This window comes from Trichechus manatus, unplaced genomic scaffold, assembly GCF_000243295.1.
Source record: "Trichechus manatus latirostris isolate Lorelei unplaced genomic scaffold, TriManLat1.0 scaffold00028, whole genome shotgun sequence".
NCBI classification, from domain to species: Eukaryota; Metazoa; Chordata; class Mammalia; order Sirenia; family Trichechidae; genus Trichechus; species Trichechus manatus.
Genome location: NW_004443964.1, coordinates 5,893,140 through 5,912,375, shown reverse-complemented (window position 1 = coordinate 5,912,375; position 19,236 = coordinate 5,893,140). Strand labels below are relative to the sequence as shown.

The 19,236-nt window shown below is 51.9% G+C and overlaps 1 protein-coding gene across 1 annotated transcript in view; it reads right to left on the bottom strand.

Annotated features, from left to right (window-relative positions):
- Positions 1–676: 676 nt before the first annotated feature.
- Positions 677–19,236, bottom strand: part of ST6GALNAC2 (ST6 N-acetylgalactosaminide alpha-2,6-sialyltransferase 2) — a 20,924-nt gene continuing 2,364 nt past the window's right edge. The window contains exons 2-9 of the mRNA XM_004374129.2: positions 17,859–17,919; positions 9,030–9,204; positions 8,212–8,380; positions 7,693–7,831; positions 5,859–5,962; positions 4,003–4,086; positions 2,443–2,542; positions 677–1,586 (exon numbers count right to left, since the gene is read on the bottom strand). Of these exons, the coding sequence (XP_004374186.1) occupies positions 1,419–1,586; positions 2,443–2,542; positions 4,003–4,086; positions 5,859–5,962; positions 7,693–7,831; positions 8,212–8,380; positions 9,030–9,204; positions 17,859–17,919 (1,000 nt within the window). The 3' untranslated portion in view covers positions 677–1,418. The remainder of the gene's footprint in view (positions 1,587–2,442; positions 2,543–4,002; positions 4,087–5,858; positions 5,963–7,692; positions 7,832–8,211; positions 8,381–9,029; positions 9,205–17,858; positions 17,920–19,236) is intronic.

The following is a 19,236-nucleotide window of genomic DNA, read 5'->3' as shown; positions in this document are numbered from 1 at the left end:
TCAGGCCTTTCTTCTGAGGCGCCTCTGGGTGGACTTGAACCTCCAACCTTTCGTTTTCTTAGCAGCCCAGCACGTTAACCGTTTGTACCACCCAGGGACTTTGAAGACATCACAGGTCCTTCGAACCCGACTCCTGCTTTGGAGGCAGCAGGAGGCGATGGTTTGTTTCCCCAGTAGCTGGCTTTAGTCATTAAAACCCAAGCGTCCACTGCGGTTATCAAATTTCCCTGAATTTCTAAAGCAGCAGTATTTTAACTGCTGATAAAATCAGCCTTTGAAGGCCAGGTCCTGGGTCTTGGGAGGTCTCTTGCCTGCTAGCCTGGCAGAGACCCTCTGTGGTGCGTGGTGTAGCCCGTCAAGCTATCCAAAGACAGTAAGTCCCAGGACTTGGTCAAGAGGGCCGTATGGTGTACACTCACGGCATGAGACAGCCTAAAACCCACTTCCAATAAAAACTCAGGGAATCTGTCTAAAATTATTAAACTGCCTTACCAAGTTCAAATTTATTGACACCCGAGGTCAAGGGTTCACCACCCAGTAACGTCATACTTTGGATGACAAGGTGGTAATGCCCCCCGAATGGGATTTCCCTCAGTGGCAGGCAGGTTTCCGTGCACTGACCCTCTTCAGGGACACAGAACGCTCCTGGGTCGTGAATTCTAGAGTGATCCCCAAGTTAGACACCCTGCTTCCTCTGCTTCCCCAACACAAGGACAAAACGGTCATTTCATTGTTTAGGCAGTTACCTAGTCTCGAACGACATTCTGCCAAATTCCGTTTCTCCCACTTTCTCATGGGGGGAGGGTGCTTCCCCTCCCCATAGATCAGAAATAAGTTGACCATGTTCTCGGACTCTTTTAAGACTTATACTTGAGTTGTTGAAGAATCGCTTGGAGGTTTTCTGTGTGGGATTGGAAATGCTGACGTAGCTAGTGGGAGGATTTTGCTGGGCAGCGTGCATTTTCCTGTACTGCTGCTTGGTCCTCCTGTTAGGTACTTGGTAGTTGTACTTGGTACTATCGATTGGCCCTGAGTCGCTCTACTGCCGTTTCTACAGGAGCTCAGTACCAACCGCTGGCTTCGTGATGCTCAGCTCTGAGGTAGGCTGCTCCTTGCTGGTGGGAATCAGCTCCTCTCCTGGGAGTGTTCTGTGTGAAGCAGTTCATTTTTCTCGGCCAAGGTTGGGATGTCTATCTCAGACCTAGAGGGGAGTTCTCTTGGCTGAACCAAGGACAAGATCAGGTGTCCCAGGTGGAGCAGGCCTCCATGACAGTTGTGAATCCACTTTTTATGTCCCCTGTTGGGAAAAAGGGGAGGGTCGTGGGGAGTTGGAGCCCCTCTTGTAGGCTGAGAAGATGAGAGAAAGGCCCGAGAGCCACAGCTCTGCAAGGGGAAGCAAAGGACTTGGGGGCTGGGGGTCAGCGCTGGTACAGCCAAATGATGCCCGCCTTGTGCAGGTCCCTCCACAGGGCGGCTTCTAGAAGCAGATCGTGGTTCGCATAGAATATCAGTGGCTTCTTTATTCGGTCGAAATAGTGGTCGGAAAATTTCCGGTAGTTCCTCGTGATGAATCCATAGGCACTAACCTGTACAAGGACGGACACCGAGTTAGCATTTATTGATGTTCTACAGACACAGACACAGGTGAAGTGACAAATTCAGAAAGGCACAGTCCCCCACCTTCAAGTGGGGGAACAGGTTCAGAGAGATCATCAAACGTGTCCCCAGTCACATTGCTGATGAGTGGCTGAGCTGGGTGTTGAACCCAAAGCCATGATTATCATGAAGCTCAAGGATGAAGGCAGAAGCCCGGGACTACCTCGTCCTACCCTAGTGGGGACTGCAGGCAAGACTCCTGCTTTAAAACAGGGAAAGGTAAGGTGGAGGGCCCGAGTCTGGAGTGGCGTGTGGCCTCCAGCTGTTGTCCTGCTTTTAGTGGGGGTCACCGCTTTTCCTTGAAAATCCGCTTCTCAACTGCTCTGCCCCCCACAGTGCATATGGACGACACTCCCATCAGTAGCATTCACACACGCTTGAGAGGATTTGTGTGCGGAAGGCTAAGCCTGCTGCCCAGCCCCAGTTCTAGAATGTCCCCATAAAAGGATGGCCCGCTCAGTTCTGTCAGGAGGACCTTGTCAGAAGAGAAATCTGAAGGGTGGATAATTGGCGCCTTCTGTACACAGAGTGGTTGCCTTGAGGAAGAGAGAGTGAAGGAAGTGGAGGTGGGAGAGGAGGCAAGGCTGGCTGGGGGCTGTCACTAAGAGGACCCTGAAATGCGGGAGCAGATCAGCTGTGGCACCCCCTCGAGCTGCTTTAGTTGGGGATTCTTTCCCCAGAGGAGAGAGGCCCAGAGTCCCACATAGGGGGGTGACAGGCCTCAGTTGAGGGATCAGGTCAGGTCCCGTGCACACCTGTGGGCACTTGAAGGCAAGGACCTCTTACCTGGTCACAGGTGTGCAAAGCTGTCAGTAGCATGAGGGCCCCAGTACTAGGCATATATAGGTCTCGAAATTTTGTGTTAATCAAGTCTGATTTCAAAAACCTGGAAGCAAAAAGCGGGGTTAAAACACCAGAAAGACATGTAGACCCCACACTAGCTTGGCGGGCGTGCCCATTACGCTTCACCGATTCACACGGGCCAGAGAACCTCAAAAACAGGCCCTTCCAGCCCAACAAATTCCCTCTCTGGGGGGAGAAACAGGTGAACTGACTTTGGTTAAAATGAACCCTCTTGATAAGGGAGCGGGGTGAGAGCGCCAGGGGGCAGCCCAGGGGCCACAGGGGCGGCCTGTCCCCTGCTCTCACTCCCGATTCTCCGGGGAGCCTGACCCAGCCCCGCTCGCTGGCTCCTCTGCAGCCACCCGATGTCCTCCGTCTGGGGGTGCCAGCCTCCACAGCCTACAGCAGGGGTTCTCAGCCACGGCACTGCTGGCATTGGGGGCCAGATTCTTCTCTGTGGTGGGGCTGGCCTGTGCGTGGTAGGATGTTTAGCAGCATCCCTGGCCTCTACCCACTAGAGGTTCTCCACCCCCTTGTGACAACCAACCATGTCTTCAAACAGAAAAACAAACCCATTGCTGCTGAGTCGGTTCTGACTCATGGCAACCCCATGTGTTACAGAGTAGAACTGCTCCATAGGGTTTTCCTGGCTATAATCTTTGGGGAAGCAGATCACCAGGCCTTTCTTCTGTGGCACCACTGGGTGGGTTCAAACCGCCAACCTTTAGGTTAGTAGTCGAGAGCACAAACCATGTGTGCCCCTCAGGGTCCCCTAAATATGTCTCCAGACACGGCTAAATGACCCATGGGGGCAGAATCCTCCCACACATGGCTGAGAACTACTGGTCTACATCACCCATCTATGGGCCCCTTGCTGGCTGGCGTCTGGTAGAACTGCTGAGACGCCCTGGCAGAGGGAGGGAGGGAAGGAGGGGAGTGAGATCTGGCTGTTTGAACTTCCGGCTCCCCCTGTGGGTCCCCTCAGGCTGGCTCTGTTTGAGCCTGATTTGTTGTTAGACTGATTTGTTGTTGGACTCATGGCAACCCCATGTGACAGAGTAGAACTGCCCCATAGGGTTCCTTAGGCTGTGACCACTGGATCTTTCTCCCTTGGAGGGGCTGGCGAGTTCGAACCACAGACCTTTCGGTCAGCAGCTGAGTGCTTAACCATTGCACCCTTTGGGCCTACAGGAGATGACAACTCTGCCTCCAATAGCCCAAGATGGCCCTGCACCCTGCGGTTCCCCGGCACTGCCTGCGCCTTTGTAAATAAACCTCGGGTTGTCCTGAGCTGAGTGTCCTTTCCATTCCCTGCCGACCCGACCTGATACAACCCCAGCGCCGTTGAGGAAGTACCTAAAGCATGAACCGAAACCTTCTGAAGTGGACTCTCCTTACGGGAGGGAGGGCCACAGTGATGGGGGCGGGTGGATGAGGGAGGGGTCTTGTCCAAGGGCAGCTGGTCCTCTGCTCCCCAGCCCTCCCCCTTCCCCCCCAGCGTACCTCTCTGTCAGGTAGCGGATGAAGTCTGGATGTAGCAGCTTGAATTTACTGGCAGAGGCTTCTGGTCCAAAATAGGTCTGAGGCCTAGGACCCACGAAAGAAGTGGACAGAGCGACCCGAACCCGTGTCATATGTGGGCAGGTGGGACATCGGGTTCAGGGCCAGCAAGGGGAGCCGGCGCCCGGCAGCCCGGTGGGGGCGGGGTTGGGAGTAGTAGCGGGAAAAGGGGGTGTAGAAGGTGGCCGGCAGCACGGTGGGGACCACGTGCGGCTTCCCGCTCACCAGGACTTCGGTGGGTGGCGAGTAGGAGAGGGAGGACGGGGGTGTGAACAGGGCAGGAGGGGTGGGGTAGGAGCAGCTGACCCGAGGGTGGTGGGGAGGAGGAGGGAGCAGAGGGAAGTAGAGGGAGTCCGGGGGCGGGGGTGGGGGTGGTGGCGGACAGGGAAAGGAGCAGGGAAAGCAGTGGTTTTGGGGAAGCGGCGATGTCGGGGGCTGGAAAAAGGGGGGCTCCTTCATGAAGCGGGGCACATAAGGGGCAATGAAGGATGGGATAACTCGAATGGGCCCAATGAAGGAGGCCGAGCCGGTGGGGCTTTGGGAGGGGGACTTAGCGACAGGCATAGAGGGGGTTTGGGAGGGGTTTCGAGAGAGAGATTTTAAACCCGTTTGGGAGGGAGACTTGGAGGGGGGCGGAGTGGGGCCTTGGGCGGACCCTCGGGGCACATGTTGGACATGAGGACTGGGGGTCAGGGAGGAGGCCCGGGAGGAGGGCTGGGAGACGGTGGGGGTGGGAGGGTGAGAGGGCTGGCGGGAGGAGGAGCCCCCCCGGGTGGGGGAAGGGGACGGGGATTGGGCTAGGCCACCGGAGCTGGAGCGCTGCTGGGTGGGAGTGGTGACGATGTTGTTGGACCGGGACTGGGAGGGGGACTGGGTGGGGGATGGATTAGGGGTGTGGGAAGGGGAGCTCATTGGTGTTGGGGAGGCTTCTTGTCCACCCGATGGCTCTGAGCGAGCTCCCCCTAAGAGCCTGGCCGCCCGCATCACAAAGCCCCCCTGGTCACAGAGAGCAATTGTTGGGTAATCGTCAGGGCTGGGCGGGGCCCGGCCTGGCGGTGAGGACCCCCTCTGAAGCTGCTCTTTGGGGAGTGGGTGAGTGGTCCTCAGAGCACTGAGCTGGGGGGCCGGTCAGCTTGGCAGCAGGGGCGGGAGGGATTCCTGGGACCTGACCTCGGGACAGGAAATGGACAGCCTCCTACCGCAGGGGAGAGGTTCAAAAGAGCTGGGCCCAGGCCTGCTGGGCAGGAAGGTGGGAGAAGACAAAATGTCCTTTGTTCCCACGTGCACTGTGCTTCTCTTCTTTCATGGGCACAGCCCCAGGAAGGAGGCCGCCAGGATGAGTGGCAAAGACACTGGCCCCTTCTCTTCGTTTCTAGAAACGGTGTGCTCACACCAAGTGGTGGGACGGCCCTGTGAGCGCTGCCTGCCTGTGCCCCCGTGCAGCTGGGGGCCAGGCTGCTCACGTGGACAGGGCCTGAGCAGGGAAGCCAGGCTCAAGTACTCAGCAGCAACACTGCCCCTCGAGCCCACCTCATCAGGAAGTTTACTTGGGACGTGGGGTTACCTGGACTGTCCTAGGAGTAGAAAGAAGGGCACCGTTCCCCAACACTCTGTTGAATTCTTCTTGGGGGGTTTCCCCACCTGCCTCGGGAAGCCCCCTGGGACTGACCTTCCTTCCTTGCTGCTCTTCACCTATTGTCTCCACACCTCATGGGCCCCTGGAGCAACGGGGTGACTGCTGTCTCACCCAGCCCCTGCCCCACATTATCTCAGCACCCCACGCCCACTTGGCTGCTCACCTGTCCCCTTTATCAGTGCCCTCGGGGACAGGCACACCCAGAATGGCTGATCTCAGCATCACATAGTCACGGATGTGTGAAGGGATGAAGATATAGCGAAGGTCCTGTCAGGACAAGAGAGACATTGAGCCCCGATGGCGACAAGACCACGTTTAGCTCAGAGTGGACAACCCTCCTCCTCCCAGCTCTGCTACCTGGCCCGACTGGACAATTTCCCTTGGATAATTCCCGCCCTGAGGTACTGTGCTGGTTTTAAAACATGTTCACAATCCTTTGATACTCCTTCCTGCAAGGGGTGAAGCCTCATGGCCAACCCCTTGTGTGTGGATTGGACTTGGTGGCTTGTTTCTAATAATGGAAAACAAGGGGAAGTGATGGTGTGTGACTCTGGAGCCTAGATCATTTACGACTTAGGCCCTACAGCTTCCTTGCGCTCTCTCGGATCACTTACTCTGGTGAAATTAGCTGCCCTGTAGTGAGGACTCTTGTATCCTTTAGAGAGGCCCACATGACGGCACCTGTGAGCATGCCATCTTGACTCCAGCCCCGGTCGAGCCTTCAGATGACTGCAGCTCCAGCCAGTCCTAACTGCAACCACCTGAGAGGCCCTGAGCCCAGACCACTCCCCTGAGCTGCTCCCAAATTCCTAACCCATGGGAACTGTGAGATAATAAGTGTTTGTTGTTTAAAGCCTTGAGGGATTGGGGAAATTTGTTAGGCAGCAGTAGATAACTCACACAAGCACTGTGCCCACACCTGAAATAAAGCTACCCCATTCAGTTCTGTCATGAGCTAAGAGGTTTTACGGTGAGGGATTGGTGGCATAGACACTATGCCTCGGACACGCCTGAATTCCATGGCCAGAGGAGGAAGTTTCTAGAACACTCAACCTGGATCCATCCAGTGCCATAGAAGCCCTTATCCTGGTCTCTTCCTAACCCTACATATGGTGCCCAGAGCACTCAAGAGGGGAAGCAGGGTGTGATGTTAACTGGTTGTGGCTAAAAGAAGCTAGAGGCCAGCAGGCAGAGGCTCAGTTCTGGCTCCCCCACCTACTAACTGCGACCTTGGGCAGGGTTCTCAACCTCTCTGAACCTCAGTTTCTGAACAATAAAATTCCCTGCACAGGGCTGTTGTGAGAATCCAGAGACCACACCTTCTTCTAGTGGGGAAACGGAACAACCCTAGCTCTGAAGTCAAAGACACCTGGATTCCAATTCTAGCTGTGTGACCTCCCAGAGCCTCAGAGACTAAGTCATAAAAGGGCTGCAGCTTCTTGGCTCTCTCTTGGGTCACTGGCTCTGGGTGAAGTTAGCTGCCATCCACAACTCTGTAGCCCCGACTTGGGGCTGGGCATATGCGCCCAGAACGATTCTGGGAAGACTGGGCACTCAGGAAATACTCTTTCCCTTGTGAGAAGCTACAACAGGTTCATCTCCCCAAGGAGTGTGAGTTCTGGGGTGGGCATCTGGGGGTGAATCCTGGCCCAACCTCTTGCTTGCTGAGTGAAGTTGGACACCAGCCACCTCACCAGTCCAATGAGGTTGACATGCTTTATGTATATATGTGTCTGTATGGCACACAGAGCGTTCAGCCAGTGTTCGCAGTCCAACGTCTCAGGCTCCAGAAGAGTCCTGTCCTCCATGAAACAGCAGGGAGTCCCCAACCAGGCCCTCCTTCCCTCAGTGGCTCCATCACATGTAGCCAAGATCCTGGCACAACCTCTCCATCCACAACACCAGGTTCATCTATCCTGTGGCCCACCCATGGAGGGGGTTCCAGGAACAAAGGCGCTAACCATCACAACAATGGCGTGCCCCATCAGAAGCCTCACCTGTCTTTGCGGCACGGAAGTGAAGCCCAGCTTCCTGTAGGAGATGAGGGAGTTCTTCATCGTGTTCACTGTGAAGCCATAGAATGAGGTCTTGGTGCCCACATCGTCCTCAAAGCCTTTGATCACGGCACCATTGAGTCTGGTTGGAACAGAGGCCCACCAGCCTCTGTGGTTACACCGTCTGTTTGTCCTTCCAGCCCCACAGCTCCCCCATGCATGTCCCCGTGCCTCTGTGCAGACCACTCCCACTGCTGCACTGCCCTGGCAGCACCAGCTGTGAAACCCACTCCTTCAGACCTCAGGGTCTCCCTGTGAAGTGAGTAAATTAGGCCCTGGCCACTCCTTCTCAGGGTCTCTCTGGCCTGCCTTGAAGGTCTACTGTTTGCATTTTCCTTTGTCCATGCCTGTCTGTATTGCCAAGCTAGTTCCTTAGAAGGCCCGTGGCCCTCAGAGAAAATGCTCCCCGGCCTCCTCCCAGCTCTTCTGTCCCACCTCCTCCCTGGCCCCTGCCCCCCATACCTGAACACATAGTCATGGGCATCAATGTTCAGACCCTGGCGGGAACCATTCAGTATACCTCCGTTTCCCACCACGGCACACCGAACGCAGTCTGGATGCGGCTCCCTGGAGGCGGCAAACAGCTCCGCACTCTCCGAGCTGTTCAGAAGGTTCAGGGTGGAGGCAATGGCTGTGGGTGTAGGACAAGGGGGTGCTGAGAGGAGGGGTGTCAAGAGGGTCATCTGGGGCCTTGCAAAGACTACCTGGTTGTGGTGCTGCCCCTCACCTGAGGCCTGAGCAGAAGCCCCTGAAAGCACAGAGCGTGGGTGGGAGGGTTAGAACTGAAAAGAGGAAGGTGGGAGTGGGGGCACTTGGCTGGGCTCTCAATTTCTTCAAGAACTCAGAATAAAAGTCCTCTCAAGCCTGTGTATATTCCAAAAGAAAATAATCTGAGGAATGTGGTGGGGTGGGGGTAGGGCAGATTTCACATGGAGGGGGCTCTGGGCTGAGAAGTGGGGTGGTTTCCACAGCAACACAATGAGCAAGGTTGTTCGAGACCTCACAGCCTCTCTTCTCAGCCACCTTTGGACACTGGCACCTTTTAGGCCAAGGGGGTCCCAAAATGGTGAGAGTCGCTCCACAGGGGCAGCCCCGGCCCTGCTCACTGATTCCCTCAGAGCCTGAGGTAAGGCAGGAATCGTGCACAGCCCAGAGTCAATCCCTCTGAGAGGAAAGCGGGGACAGGGAGGTCCCCGTCACCGCTGCTGTGAGGCCAAGAGCAGGAGGCAGGGATTAGCTAAGGTGGAAGGGCATTGGGGAGAGGTGGTGTGGGCGGCTACCTTGGTGGGAGAGCCCCTGCCAGCCATAGGGGGCTTTGTGCTGGCTTAGGCTGTCCCAGAGCTCTTGCGTGAAGGGCTGCCCCCACAGCAGCACTGGAGTGGAGAAATTAAACAGCCTCCGGAAGTGGGGGTGCCTCTGAATGGTGAAGTAAAGTGGGCAGCGGCACAGCCGGCTCTGTGGGTGAGAAAAAAGAGGGCTAAGTACAGTTAAGTGGGGGCAAGGGCAGGTAGGAACCTGCCTAGGAGCCCAGAGACCCCACATGAGAGCTGAGAGGGAGAGAAGAGCTGCGCTCCCCCGCCCAGACTTGGTCACCCCCAGGATCTTCGAGTAGAGCTGGCCTGCAGTCCTGTGGCCCAGTGAGGGTCAAAGAACTTTCTAGATTTACCCTCCCCAGCCTTTCCTCAAGGAGCTCTGGTAGCACAGTGGTTAAGTGCTCTGCTGCTAACCAAAAGGTTGGCGGTTCGAACGCACCAGCCACTCCACGGGAGAAAGATGTGGCAGTCTGCTTCTGTAAAGATTATAGCCTTGGAAACACTATGGGCAGCTCTACTGTGTCCTATACGGTCGATATGAGTAGGAATCGACTCGATAGCAGTGGGTTCGGTTTGCTTTTTGGAGCCCTTCCCCTCCTGGATGCCACAACCCGGTGGCCTGATGGCTCTAGCCTGTCATACTCCTTCACCTCACACTTGGGGTAACTTTGGGGTATTCTCCAGTGAAGGGGCATGACCCTCCTGCCCTTCAGTGGAGGAGTCCAGGTCAGCCTGTGTGATACTAGCTGTATGATTCATATGACAAAGCGCTGCTGGGGAGATTCATGACGGCCTTTCTCCCGTCAGTGCCTCTGCACACAGGGCCCTTGAAGGAATGTGAGGTCCTGTAATCCCACTAGCTCAGAATCCCACACACCCTTGGCCTGTGTAGGGCTACTGTTACCACTGAACTGGGCCCTTTGTTAAGCTGTTGGTTTCGTCAGCCCTGGTGGCAATGGTGAAGAGCTCAGTTGCTAACTGAAAGGTCTAAAGTTCAAACTTACCAGCTGCTCCTTGGGAGAAAAGACTCGGCAATGTGCTCCTGTAACAGATTACAGCCTAGGAAACCCTATGAGGCAGTTCGACTCTGTCCTATAGGGTCGCTGTGAATAGGGATTGACTGAACAGCACACAAGAACGGTTTCTTCAAAGGACAAGGCAGGAAATAGCTGCATAGTCATTTCTGCTCCAATGTGACATAGGATACCTAAAAATCACTGCACTCTGCAAAACAGGGCAGTCAAAACCACAGGGCTTGCAGAGGAAAGGGGATTAGGGACACAACACTCAGGAACTTTGCCATTGACCCATAAAACCTAATAATGGTAGCACAGTGTGGTGTGGTGAATTACTTAATATGGCCCTTCTAGCCATAGTTTTGTAACTCCCATGAGCTGACTGTCTGTGAGGTGTCTGTGGCCCACCAAAAGGATTGGACAGCTTGCTAATAATGTAAATAAGGTGCATGGCACCTTTGTGGGGGTAGGACCATGCAAATAAGGTGTATGAAACCCTAATGAGGGGATTGGTCAGTTTTGCCATCCCCCTAGGCTTAAAATGAGCCATCCCAGAGGTGGGAAGGGAGGATCTCACCACCATCCAGAAAGAGCCAGATGTGGAGTGCGTCCTTCAGAGCCGGGATCCCTGCACTGAGAAGCTCCTGGAACCAGGAGACCAAGAGAGAAAGGTATAACACCGAAGATGGCAAGAAGTGGTGGCAGAGAAATGGTGGCAGCAGAAGCATGAAACTGGCAAGAGATGATGCGGTGGGCATCCTGGCCTGCGGATCAAGACAACTGAGAGCCTTCAGGCAGGAGGTTGGCTGGCAAGTACGGTGCCTCTGGGCACTTGGTGGAGCTAGTTTTGCCGACCCATGGAGCTAGAGCTGAGTGCCTTCAGGCTGAGGCTTACCGGCAGAGTGGGGTGTCTTGGGGCACTTATCGGCAGAGCTAAAAGGGCTTTGTAACACTTGCCCAAGCAGAGAGGCATGCCTACGGGCACGGCCGAGAAGAGGCCGTCCTGATAGAAGAATTGTATACTGAGCATTCCTAAATCTGAATTGTAACCTGTTACTTCCCTAATAAACCCCATAACTGTGAGTATTGTTTGTGAGTTCTGTGTGGCTATTGCAAGGAATTATCGAACCTAGCAGAGACGGAGAGTGCCGTGGGTGGGATGGTTGGTGTCAGAATGGGTAAGAAGGTTGGAAGGTGGAGGCATGTCTGACCTCTGCCTCATAGGAATCAGCCTTGAGCTGTTGATCTTGATTCTCCTTCCTCCTCGTGAAGTTAGAGGAGGTCAGACATCCCTGCCACACCATTTTTACAGTAGGCATCAGAAGGGGAATTTGTTTCAATGGTTCCAGACTCATGGGAGCATGAGACTTTGTTAGAGAAATAATGAAGGGGTGTGGGAGGTGAACCTTTTGATTCCTAGATAGCTAATTTAGTTGTTATTTCTAACGGCTAAAAAGAAAGTAAGAGATGTTATGCTGCAACTCGGGGGAGAAAAGCTGCAGCTGGAATGACTTGGCACAGAAGCCAGTCCAGATAAGCAAGATGATTGATAGGCTGCCAGGTCTACCGGTTCCAACCAGCCAGAAGCCTGAGGCCATATGCATATGAACGGGGAAGATAGTCAAGGGGTGGAGACGATGAAACTGGAATGTTTTAAAAACGGTTATGTGTTTACTTGAATGTACCCCTGATATTGAATGTTTCTTCTACCCAATGTTGTAAAGCAGACCTAAATATATGACGGAAATAAATATTGGGTATTATAGATAACAGAAAGCATGTAACTCTGCTTTCAGCCAATACTTGATTAGATACGCTAAAAGGGGAGCTAGGATTTGCCTGAAAGAAGCACAGCTGTTCAATTCAATGCGGTAGCTCTGTGTATACCTGAGACCCACCCTAACTCTTCGGAATCAGGAAATTTGTGTTTGAAAAGACACACAGACCCACACCTAGAGCTGCTGAGAGAACAGGAGATATGCATTTGAAGGAAGGATCTGCAGAGAAAAAAAAACTGTTTTGCTTTTTGAATTTTGAGCAAGTCATTTGCCTTTCAATGCCTTTCAGTGCATGGAGGCAGGAAAAGTCAGTGCCCATCAGAAGAACCCTCTCCTTCTAGGACTAGAAGTTAAAGGGAGCCAGTGAGTAGACAGCGTGGTATGCTCACTTGTGGTGACCACCTGGGTCCACTCAGTGAGTGGAAGTAGGGGAAGTGCTGCAGTGAAGAGAGGCTGAGTTTGCACATGTTTGATTGGCAGCCACTGACCTAGCCCACAGGGGATAGGGAGAGATAAAGGGCTGGCTAGTCAGAAGCGCAGGGAGGAGGCGGGGTCAAGATGGCAGAGTAGTCAGACGCTTCCTGTGGTCCTTCTTACAACAAAGACTGAAAAAACAAGTGAATCGATTATATAGGACAATCTAGGAGGACTGAACATCAAAGGCAAAGTTGAGGAGTTGGTCTGAGTGGCAGGGGAGGGAGAGACGATTTGGAAGCAGTGAGTTGCCAGACCTGACCTGGTGGGAACCGGCACCCTGCAGGCTGGATTGGCTGGTGTGCGCACTCACTCAAGCAGTGACGCTGGGGATGCATTTTCCACATCGGGAGAGACCGAGCAGCAGGGAGTCTACTCAGACCTCCAGAACGAGTGAAAAGCTATGCCCGATCGGCAAAAGATAAGTAGATGCATCTAACCCACTGCACGGATCAAAAAGCACCCTGTTAGGGAAGAACCTCTCTCCCATTTACCTGCCTCCTCCCCACTTTGCACCAGGTCCCAGGCCAGCTTCAGTGATTGCCGTGTCCCCTGGACCAGAAGTAGGACCCATCATGTGCCCTTGAGCCATTCTCCTGGCATTGGAGAGGGAACAAATTAACAAATGGAAAAAATAATCTGCCAGCTCCCTAAGCCAGGAACTCAGGGCATGCACAGCTCCTTTGCCTAGGCACAGGCATAAGGGGTCCATGGACTTTGAATGCCTTTCACCCCTGCATGGACCTGTGTGGGCCCATTTCAACAGGATAGGCCCTCATTAACACAGTACAACAGGGTATATACCTGAAGCCTAACTTCAGCTGTATCAGTTATATGGTGGAGTGGCAGGTTTGTGACATTTGACACTGCTCTGCCCATTAAGCAGGGTCCTCACCTACCCACATCAGGGGCCTAAGGACTGGTGGCTCCACCTACACCACCTAGCCGCCCATGACAGGGATCCAAGAATAAGTGATGCCTCCCAGTCCTTACAGCCAACAGCACTGGGTGCCCAAAGTCTAGCTGCAAAACCCACCCACCTACGCATTCTAGGGAACAAGGACATGCTTTCCTCCTAGACTCTCAGGGGCAGCCGCCAGCCCCCTTCCTTGCTCAGTGTCTGACCTCCTACTGCAGCCAGATACCTAGGCTGACTCCAATCACCCCTGCCCGTCTAGAACTGTAGGTGAGAGCCTGTATCACGCACTTGGTGACCAACCACCTGGACACCTGAGCTGAATCCATACAAGAAAAGTAAATGGACTCCTGGGCTCACATACCTAGTAACAGATCTAACCACCTGTGACAGGATGTTAGAGCTTCAGAGGTGCCGTCTTAGTCATCTAGTGCTGCTCTAACAGAAATACCACAAGTGGATGGCTTTAACAAAGATAAATTTATTTTCTCACAGTCTAGTAGGCTAGAAGTCGAAATTCAGGGTGTCAGCTCCAGGGGGAAGCTTTCTGCCTCTGTTGGGTCTGGAGGAAGGTCCTCATCATCATTGGTCTTCCCCCAGACTAGGAGCTTCTCTGCGCAGGAACCTCAGGTCCAAATGACACGCTTTGCTCCTGGTGCTTCTTTCTTGGTGGTATGAGGTCCCCAACTCTCTGCTTGCTTCCCTTTCCTTTTATCTCTTGTAAGATAAAAAGTGGTGCAGGCCACACCCCAGGGAAACTCCCTTTACATTGGATCAGGGATGTGACTTTAGTAAGGGTGTTACAATCCCACCCTAATTTTCTTTAATGTAAAACTACAATCACAAAATGGAGAACAACCCCACAATACAGGGAGTCATGGCCCAGCCAAATTGATACACACGTTTTTTGGGGGGACATAATTCAATCCATGACAGGTGCCAAGAATCAAACTAGCTCATACGAGCAGCCTATTTGGGCATATCACAACAAAACAAAACAAGAAGCTAGGACACAGTAAGCAAACATAAATAAATATAATAACTTATTGATGGCTTAGAGACAACAGTCAATATCAAATCACTTAAAGAGGCAGACCATGATGGCTTCAGCAAGCTCCCAAAACAAAGAATCAAGACATCTTCTGGAGGAAGAGAACTTCTTGGAATTACCAGAGGTAGAATAGAAAAGATTAATATACAGAACTCTTCAAGAGATTAGGGAGGAGATCAGTCAAAATGCAGAACAAGCAAGGAACACAGAGACAAAGCAATAGAGGAACTTAAGAAGATTAGAGAAGAGCATAATGACAAATTTAACAGGCTGCAAGAATCCATAGAGAGACAGCAAACAGAAATCCAGAAAGTTAACAATAAAATTTTAGAATTAGACAACTCAATAGAAAGTCATAGGAGCAGAACTGAGGCAATGGAAGTCAGAATTAGTGAGACTGAAGATAAAGCGCTTGACACCAACTTGTTTGAGGAAAAATCAGGTAAAAGAATTAAAAAAAAGAAGAAACCCTAAGAATTATGTGGGACTCTATCAAAAGGAATAACCTACAAGTGATTGGAGTACCAGGACAGGGGGGAATAACAGAAAATACAGAGAGAATTGTTGAAGATATGTTGGCAGAAAACTTCCCTGATTTTGTGAAAGATGAGAAGATATCCAAGATGCTCATCGAACCCCACATAAGGTAGATCCCAAAAGAAAGTCACCAAGACATATTATAATCAAACTTGCCAAAACCAAAGATAAAGAGAATTTTAAGAGCGACTAGGGATAAACGAAAAGTCATCTACAAAGGAGAGTCAGTAAGAATAAGCTCAGACTACTCAGCAGAAACCATGCAGGCAAGAGCAATGTGATGACACATATAAAGCCTTGAAGGAAAAAAATTGCCAGCCAAGAATTTTATATCCAGCAAAACTGTCTCTCAAATATGGTGGCAAAATTAGGGCATTTCCAGATAAACAGAAATTTAGAGAATTTGCAAAAACCAAACCAAAATTACAAAAAATACTAAAGGGAGTCCTCCAGTTTGAAAATCAATAACATTAGATAACAACCCAAGACTAGAACACAGGACACAGCAACCAGGTATCAACCCAGATAGGGAAGTCACAAAAATCAATCAAAGCTAAAACACTGTAAATAGGGAAACAAAAGACATCACTATGTAAAAGATGACATTAAAACAAAAAAGAGGGACTAAAAAAATGCAGTCATAAGATCTTTCATATGGAGAGGAAGTCAAGGTGATATAAAGAAACAAAAGATTGGCTTAAATTTAGAAAAATAGGGGTAAATATTAAGGTAACCACAAAGGAAACTAACAATTCTATACATCAAAACAAAGAAGTGCAGGGAGTTGTGTGGAACCCTGAGCTTACAGGTGGGGCCCGCTGACTTGGCCCACGGGGGCTAGGGATGAGAAAGAAAGAAGGAGCTGGCTGGTCTGAAGTGCAGGGAGGTGTGTGAATTTCCAAGCTTATGGCTGGTACCCATTGTGTACCCATTGTGATCTAGCTTGGATGGCTTGGGATGAGCTGTCCAGAACCTGACCAAATGAAGAGGAAGATGTTTGATACCGTGAGCTGGTATAGATTGCTGCAGTTTGATGGTTTGCTCTGGACTGGACTGTGCTTATGGATGCAGATGCTCAAAGTTCCAAGAACAGAAGAACAGAAGACTCTTAGACCAAGGAACATGCTGTCTCCTCAGAGTACTGGTTTGATAGAGACAAGCAATTTAAACATTGGCTATCTAAAACGGGGGTGCGGGGATTAAGGCAGGAAGTGGCTGGCTTACATGCTTTCTTGAGTGTGCTTACATTAAATGAGGGGGGCAAGGGAGGATCCCCACTGAAGAGATCCCTCTTTTCCTGATGGGTCTGGGGAAGACAGGGTAGGGGAAGATGTTGATAGGATTATACGATTCAGTTGTGTGTTGATTGTTAACAGGGTTAATTGTGATTGTAAAAACTGCAATTGTAGAAGCAATAACTGTGAAGGGGGGCACTGAGGGGAAGGCACTTCTAGATTGAAGTACAGTGGCCGAAACTAAAGTCTCTTAAAGGTTTTGCTATGCTGATACCTTGAGAGAGACTCAGAGCAAGGGAATAATCTTCTGTCAGTTAAACTTTATCAGGGGTCAGAGAAGATGAAGCTGAGACGACTTTCGGAGAACCTGACCAGATTAGATGGGTACCTGAGTAACCATACCCTTAGGACTCTTTGCTCTACTGCACGGCTAATTGTTAATGACTGTTTTGGACTGGTAAAATGATTAGGAGAGAGAAAGTAATCCTTCAAGTATGAAAGGGCCAATGGCTAGAAGAGCTGGGGGTGGACTGCAGTGCAGTGAATTACTTAATATGGCCCTTCTAGCCATAGTCTTGAACTCCCACCAAATGACTGGATGGGACTATGCAAATGAAGTACTTGTGGCCCACCAAGGGGATTGGATAGCTTGCTAATAATGTAAGTAAGGTGCAAGGTACCCTTGGGGGGGGCAATGCAAATAAGGGTTATGAAACCCTAATGAAAGGATTTGTCAGTTTTGCCATCCCTCTAGGCTAAAAATGAGCCATCCCAGAGGCAGGGAGGATCTCACCACCACCAAGAAAGAAGAGCCAGGAGTGGAGTGCATCATTTGGACCCGGGATCCCTGCACTGAGAAGCTGCTGGAACCAGGAGACCAAAAGAGACAGCTGTAACACCAAAGACAGTGCCAAGCGGCAGCAGAGCAATGGTGGCAGCAGGGCCAGGAGACAGGCAAGAGATGGTGGGGTGGGCATCCCGGCCCACAGAGCTAGAGCTGAGCGCCTTCAGGCCGAGGCTTACTGGCATAGTGGGGTGCCTTGGGGCACTTATCGGCAGAGCTAAAAGAGCTTTGTAACACTTGCCCAAGCAGGGCAGAGGCGGAGGGCCGGAGGTGTGCCTGTGGGCATGGCTGAGAAGAGGCTGTCCTGATGGAAGAACTGTATCCTGAGCATTCCTGAACCTGCATTGTCCCCTAATAAACCCCATAACCATGAGTATTGTCTGTGAGTTTGGTGTGGCCATTGCAATGAAATATGGAACCCAGCACAGAAGTAGAGAGTGCCGTGGGTGGGACAGTCGGTGTCAGAATTGGTAAAAAGGTTGAAGGGTGGAGGCGTGTCTGATCTCTGCCTCACGGGAATCAGCTTTGGGTGGGTCATCTTGATTCTCCTTCCTCCTTGGGAAGTTCGAGGAGGTCAGACGCCCCTGCCGTGCCATTTTTTTTTACACAAAGTTATTACGTGGTTAAGAAGTACATAAAACCTACAAAAAGCACGGCACTTTACCGTGAAAAAGACCCAAAGTGTGCTTGTGGAAGTGGGTGTTGGAAGAGTGGTAGCCTGAGAGTTACTGGGAAGTGGTGGAAGGAGGGCTGTCACACATCAGGCACTGAGTTGTAACGCCAGCTATGGGTGGGTGTGGTCATAGCATGCGCAGTGAAGTGAGGTAGGTGTGTGTTTGTGAATCCCGCAGTCTTATGAGGATGTTCTCATTTGTTCTTCTCCTTTCCCCTCCATACCCTGAACTGAGGATGCTGTAAAGTACCATAGGGTAGCAACCACTGTACCTTTCTTGTCCCGAAATTCGACGCACTGGGTCCGAAGAATGCTGGTGATGTCGTGGTGTCCCTGGGGGAGAAGACAGAAGTAGAGCCAGGGTCTGCCAGGGGGTCCCACCTCCCCCTTAGGGTCTCCTGGACTGACCCTCTTAGCTCTGACGAAGTCCCTCCGAGTCCAAAAGGGTCTGTTCTCTAGATCCTCTACTTCTGTGCTCTGACACTTGCCCATGTCTCTCTCTTTAGGCACACAAAATACTGTCACTTTACTATGTCCTGCCCTGAAACCAAACCCTTCAGCAAGTGGCAGAAATGGAGAGTTCCTAGGAGCAGTGGGACGGTAGTTAAAATATGGTTACCCACAAGGTAAGACCGCCAGCGCTCTGGAATTGGGAATGTGTGCGGGGTGTCCCGCAGCCTGGGTCATGGGGCTGGCCGTGGGCTCTGATGTGAGCCTCTCTGGGTTTGTATCTGGGCTCTGCGACTTCCAGCTGTATGATCTCAGGCAAGTTACTTTTCAGAACCTCACTCTCTCCGTCTATGCAGCAGGGGCAATCATGGTGAGCTCGTGGGATTATCAAGAGGGTTCAAGGCAAGGCTGATGTTATCTCATCTAAAAAGTGCCCTCTTGGTGTCGGCCCCTGTTTCCTAAAGGAAAAAGGGAAGGAAGTAGAGTGAAACCTGCGAGAGCCGGACTCTGACAGGACTGCCTGGTTTTTCTGGGTCTTGCAAGCTTTCCACCTTCAACCAGGTGCAGACTTACCACTTTTCTATCGCTCATTTTATTGGAAAATATTTGGAGTTTTCCTTCTCTGACAGGTTTGTGCTTTACAGTTTCCAGCTTTTGCAGGTTTTACAGTATCTTATGCCAGACACTATCATGAGCGTCCTTTAACGGGGTTAATGTTACTGCCTCTCTCTTCCCCCATTCCCAGGCTCTATGCGGCCCCAGCATCATGGTGGGGGGCAAACAGACAGGAAGGATCAGGGGCCCTCACCTATTCAAAAGGGTGGTCCAGCTTCTCCTAGACCCCTCCCCTCTCCCCAGCACCCACAAGGGAGCAGGTGGAGGAGGATTTTGGAATGTCAGTTTCAAGGGAAACAAAGGCCCCTTTGTCACTTGTTTCTAGATGCTGAGGCAGGCTGAGGGACCGAGGGGCCTGTGACCTGGCGCCCTTCAGTTTTCTGGTAAGACCCTGGGGGGGCAGGCTAGAAAGAGCAGCACAGGTCCCCTCCCCATCCCTCCGTTCCCCCTTGGACCGGCCACCGTATATGCACCCACATAACCCTGAGCTCCTCCCCACGAGCACAACATGACTCCTCAGCAGAGGAGCCAGGGCTGGCTGACGTGAGAACTACTGAGAGTTGTTGAACAACACCGACGCCCAGG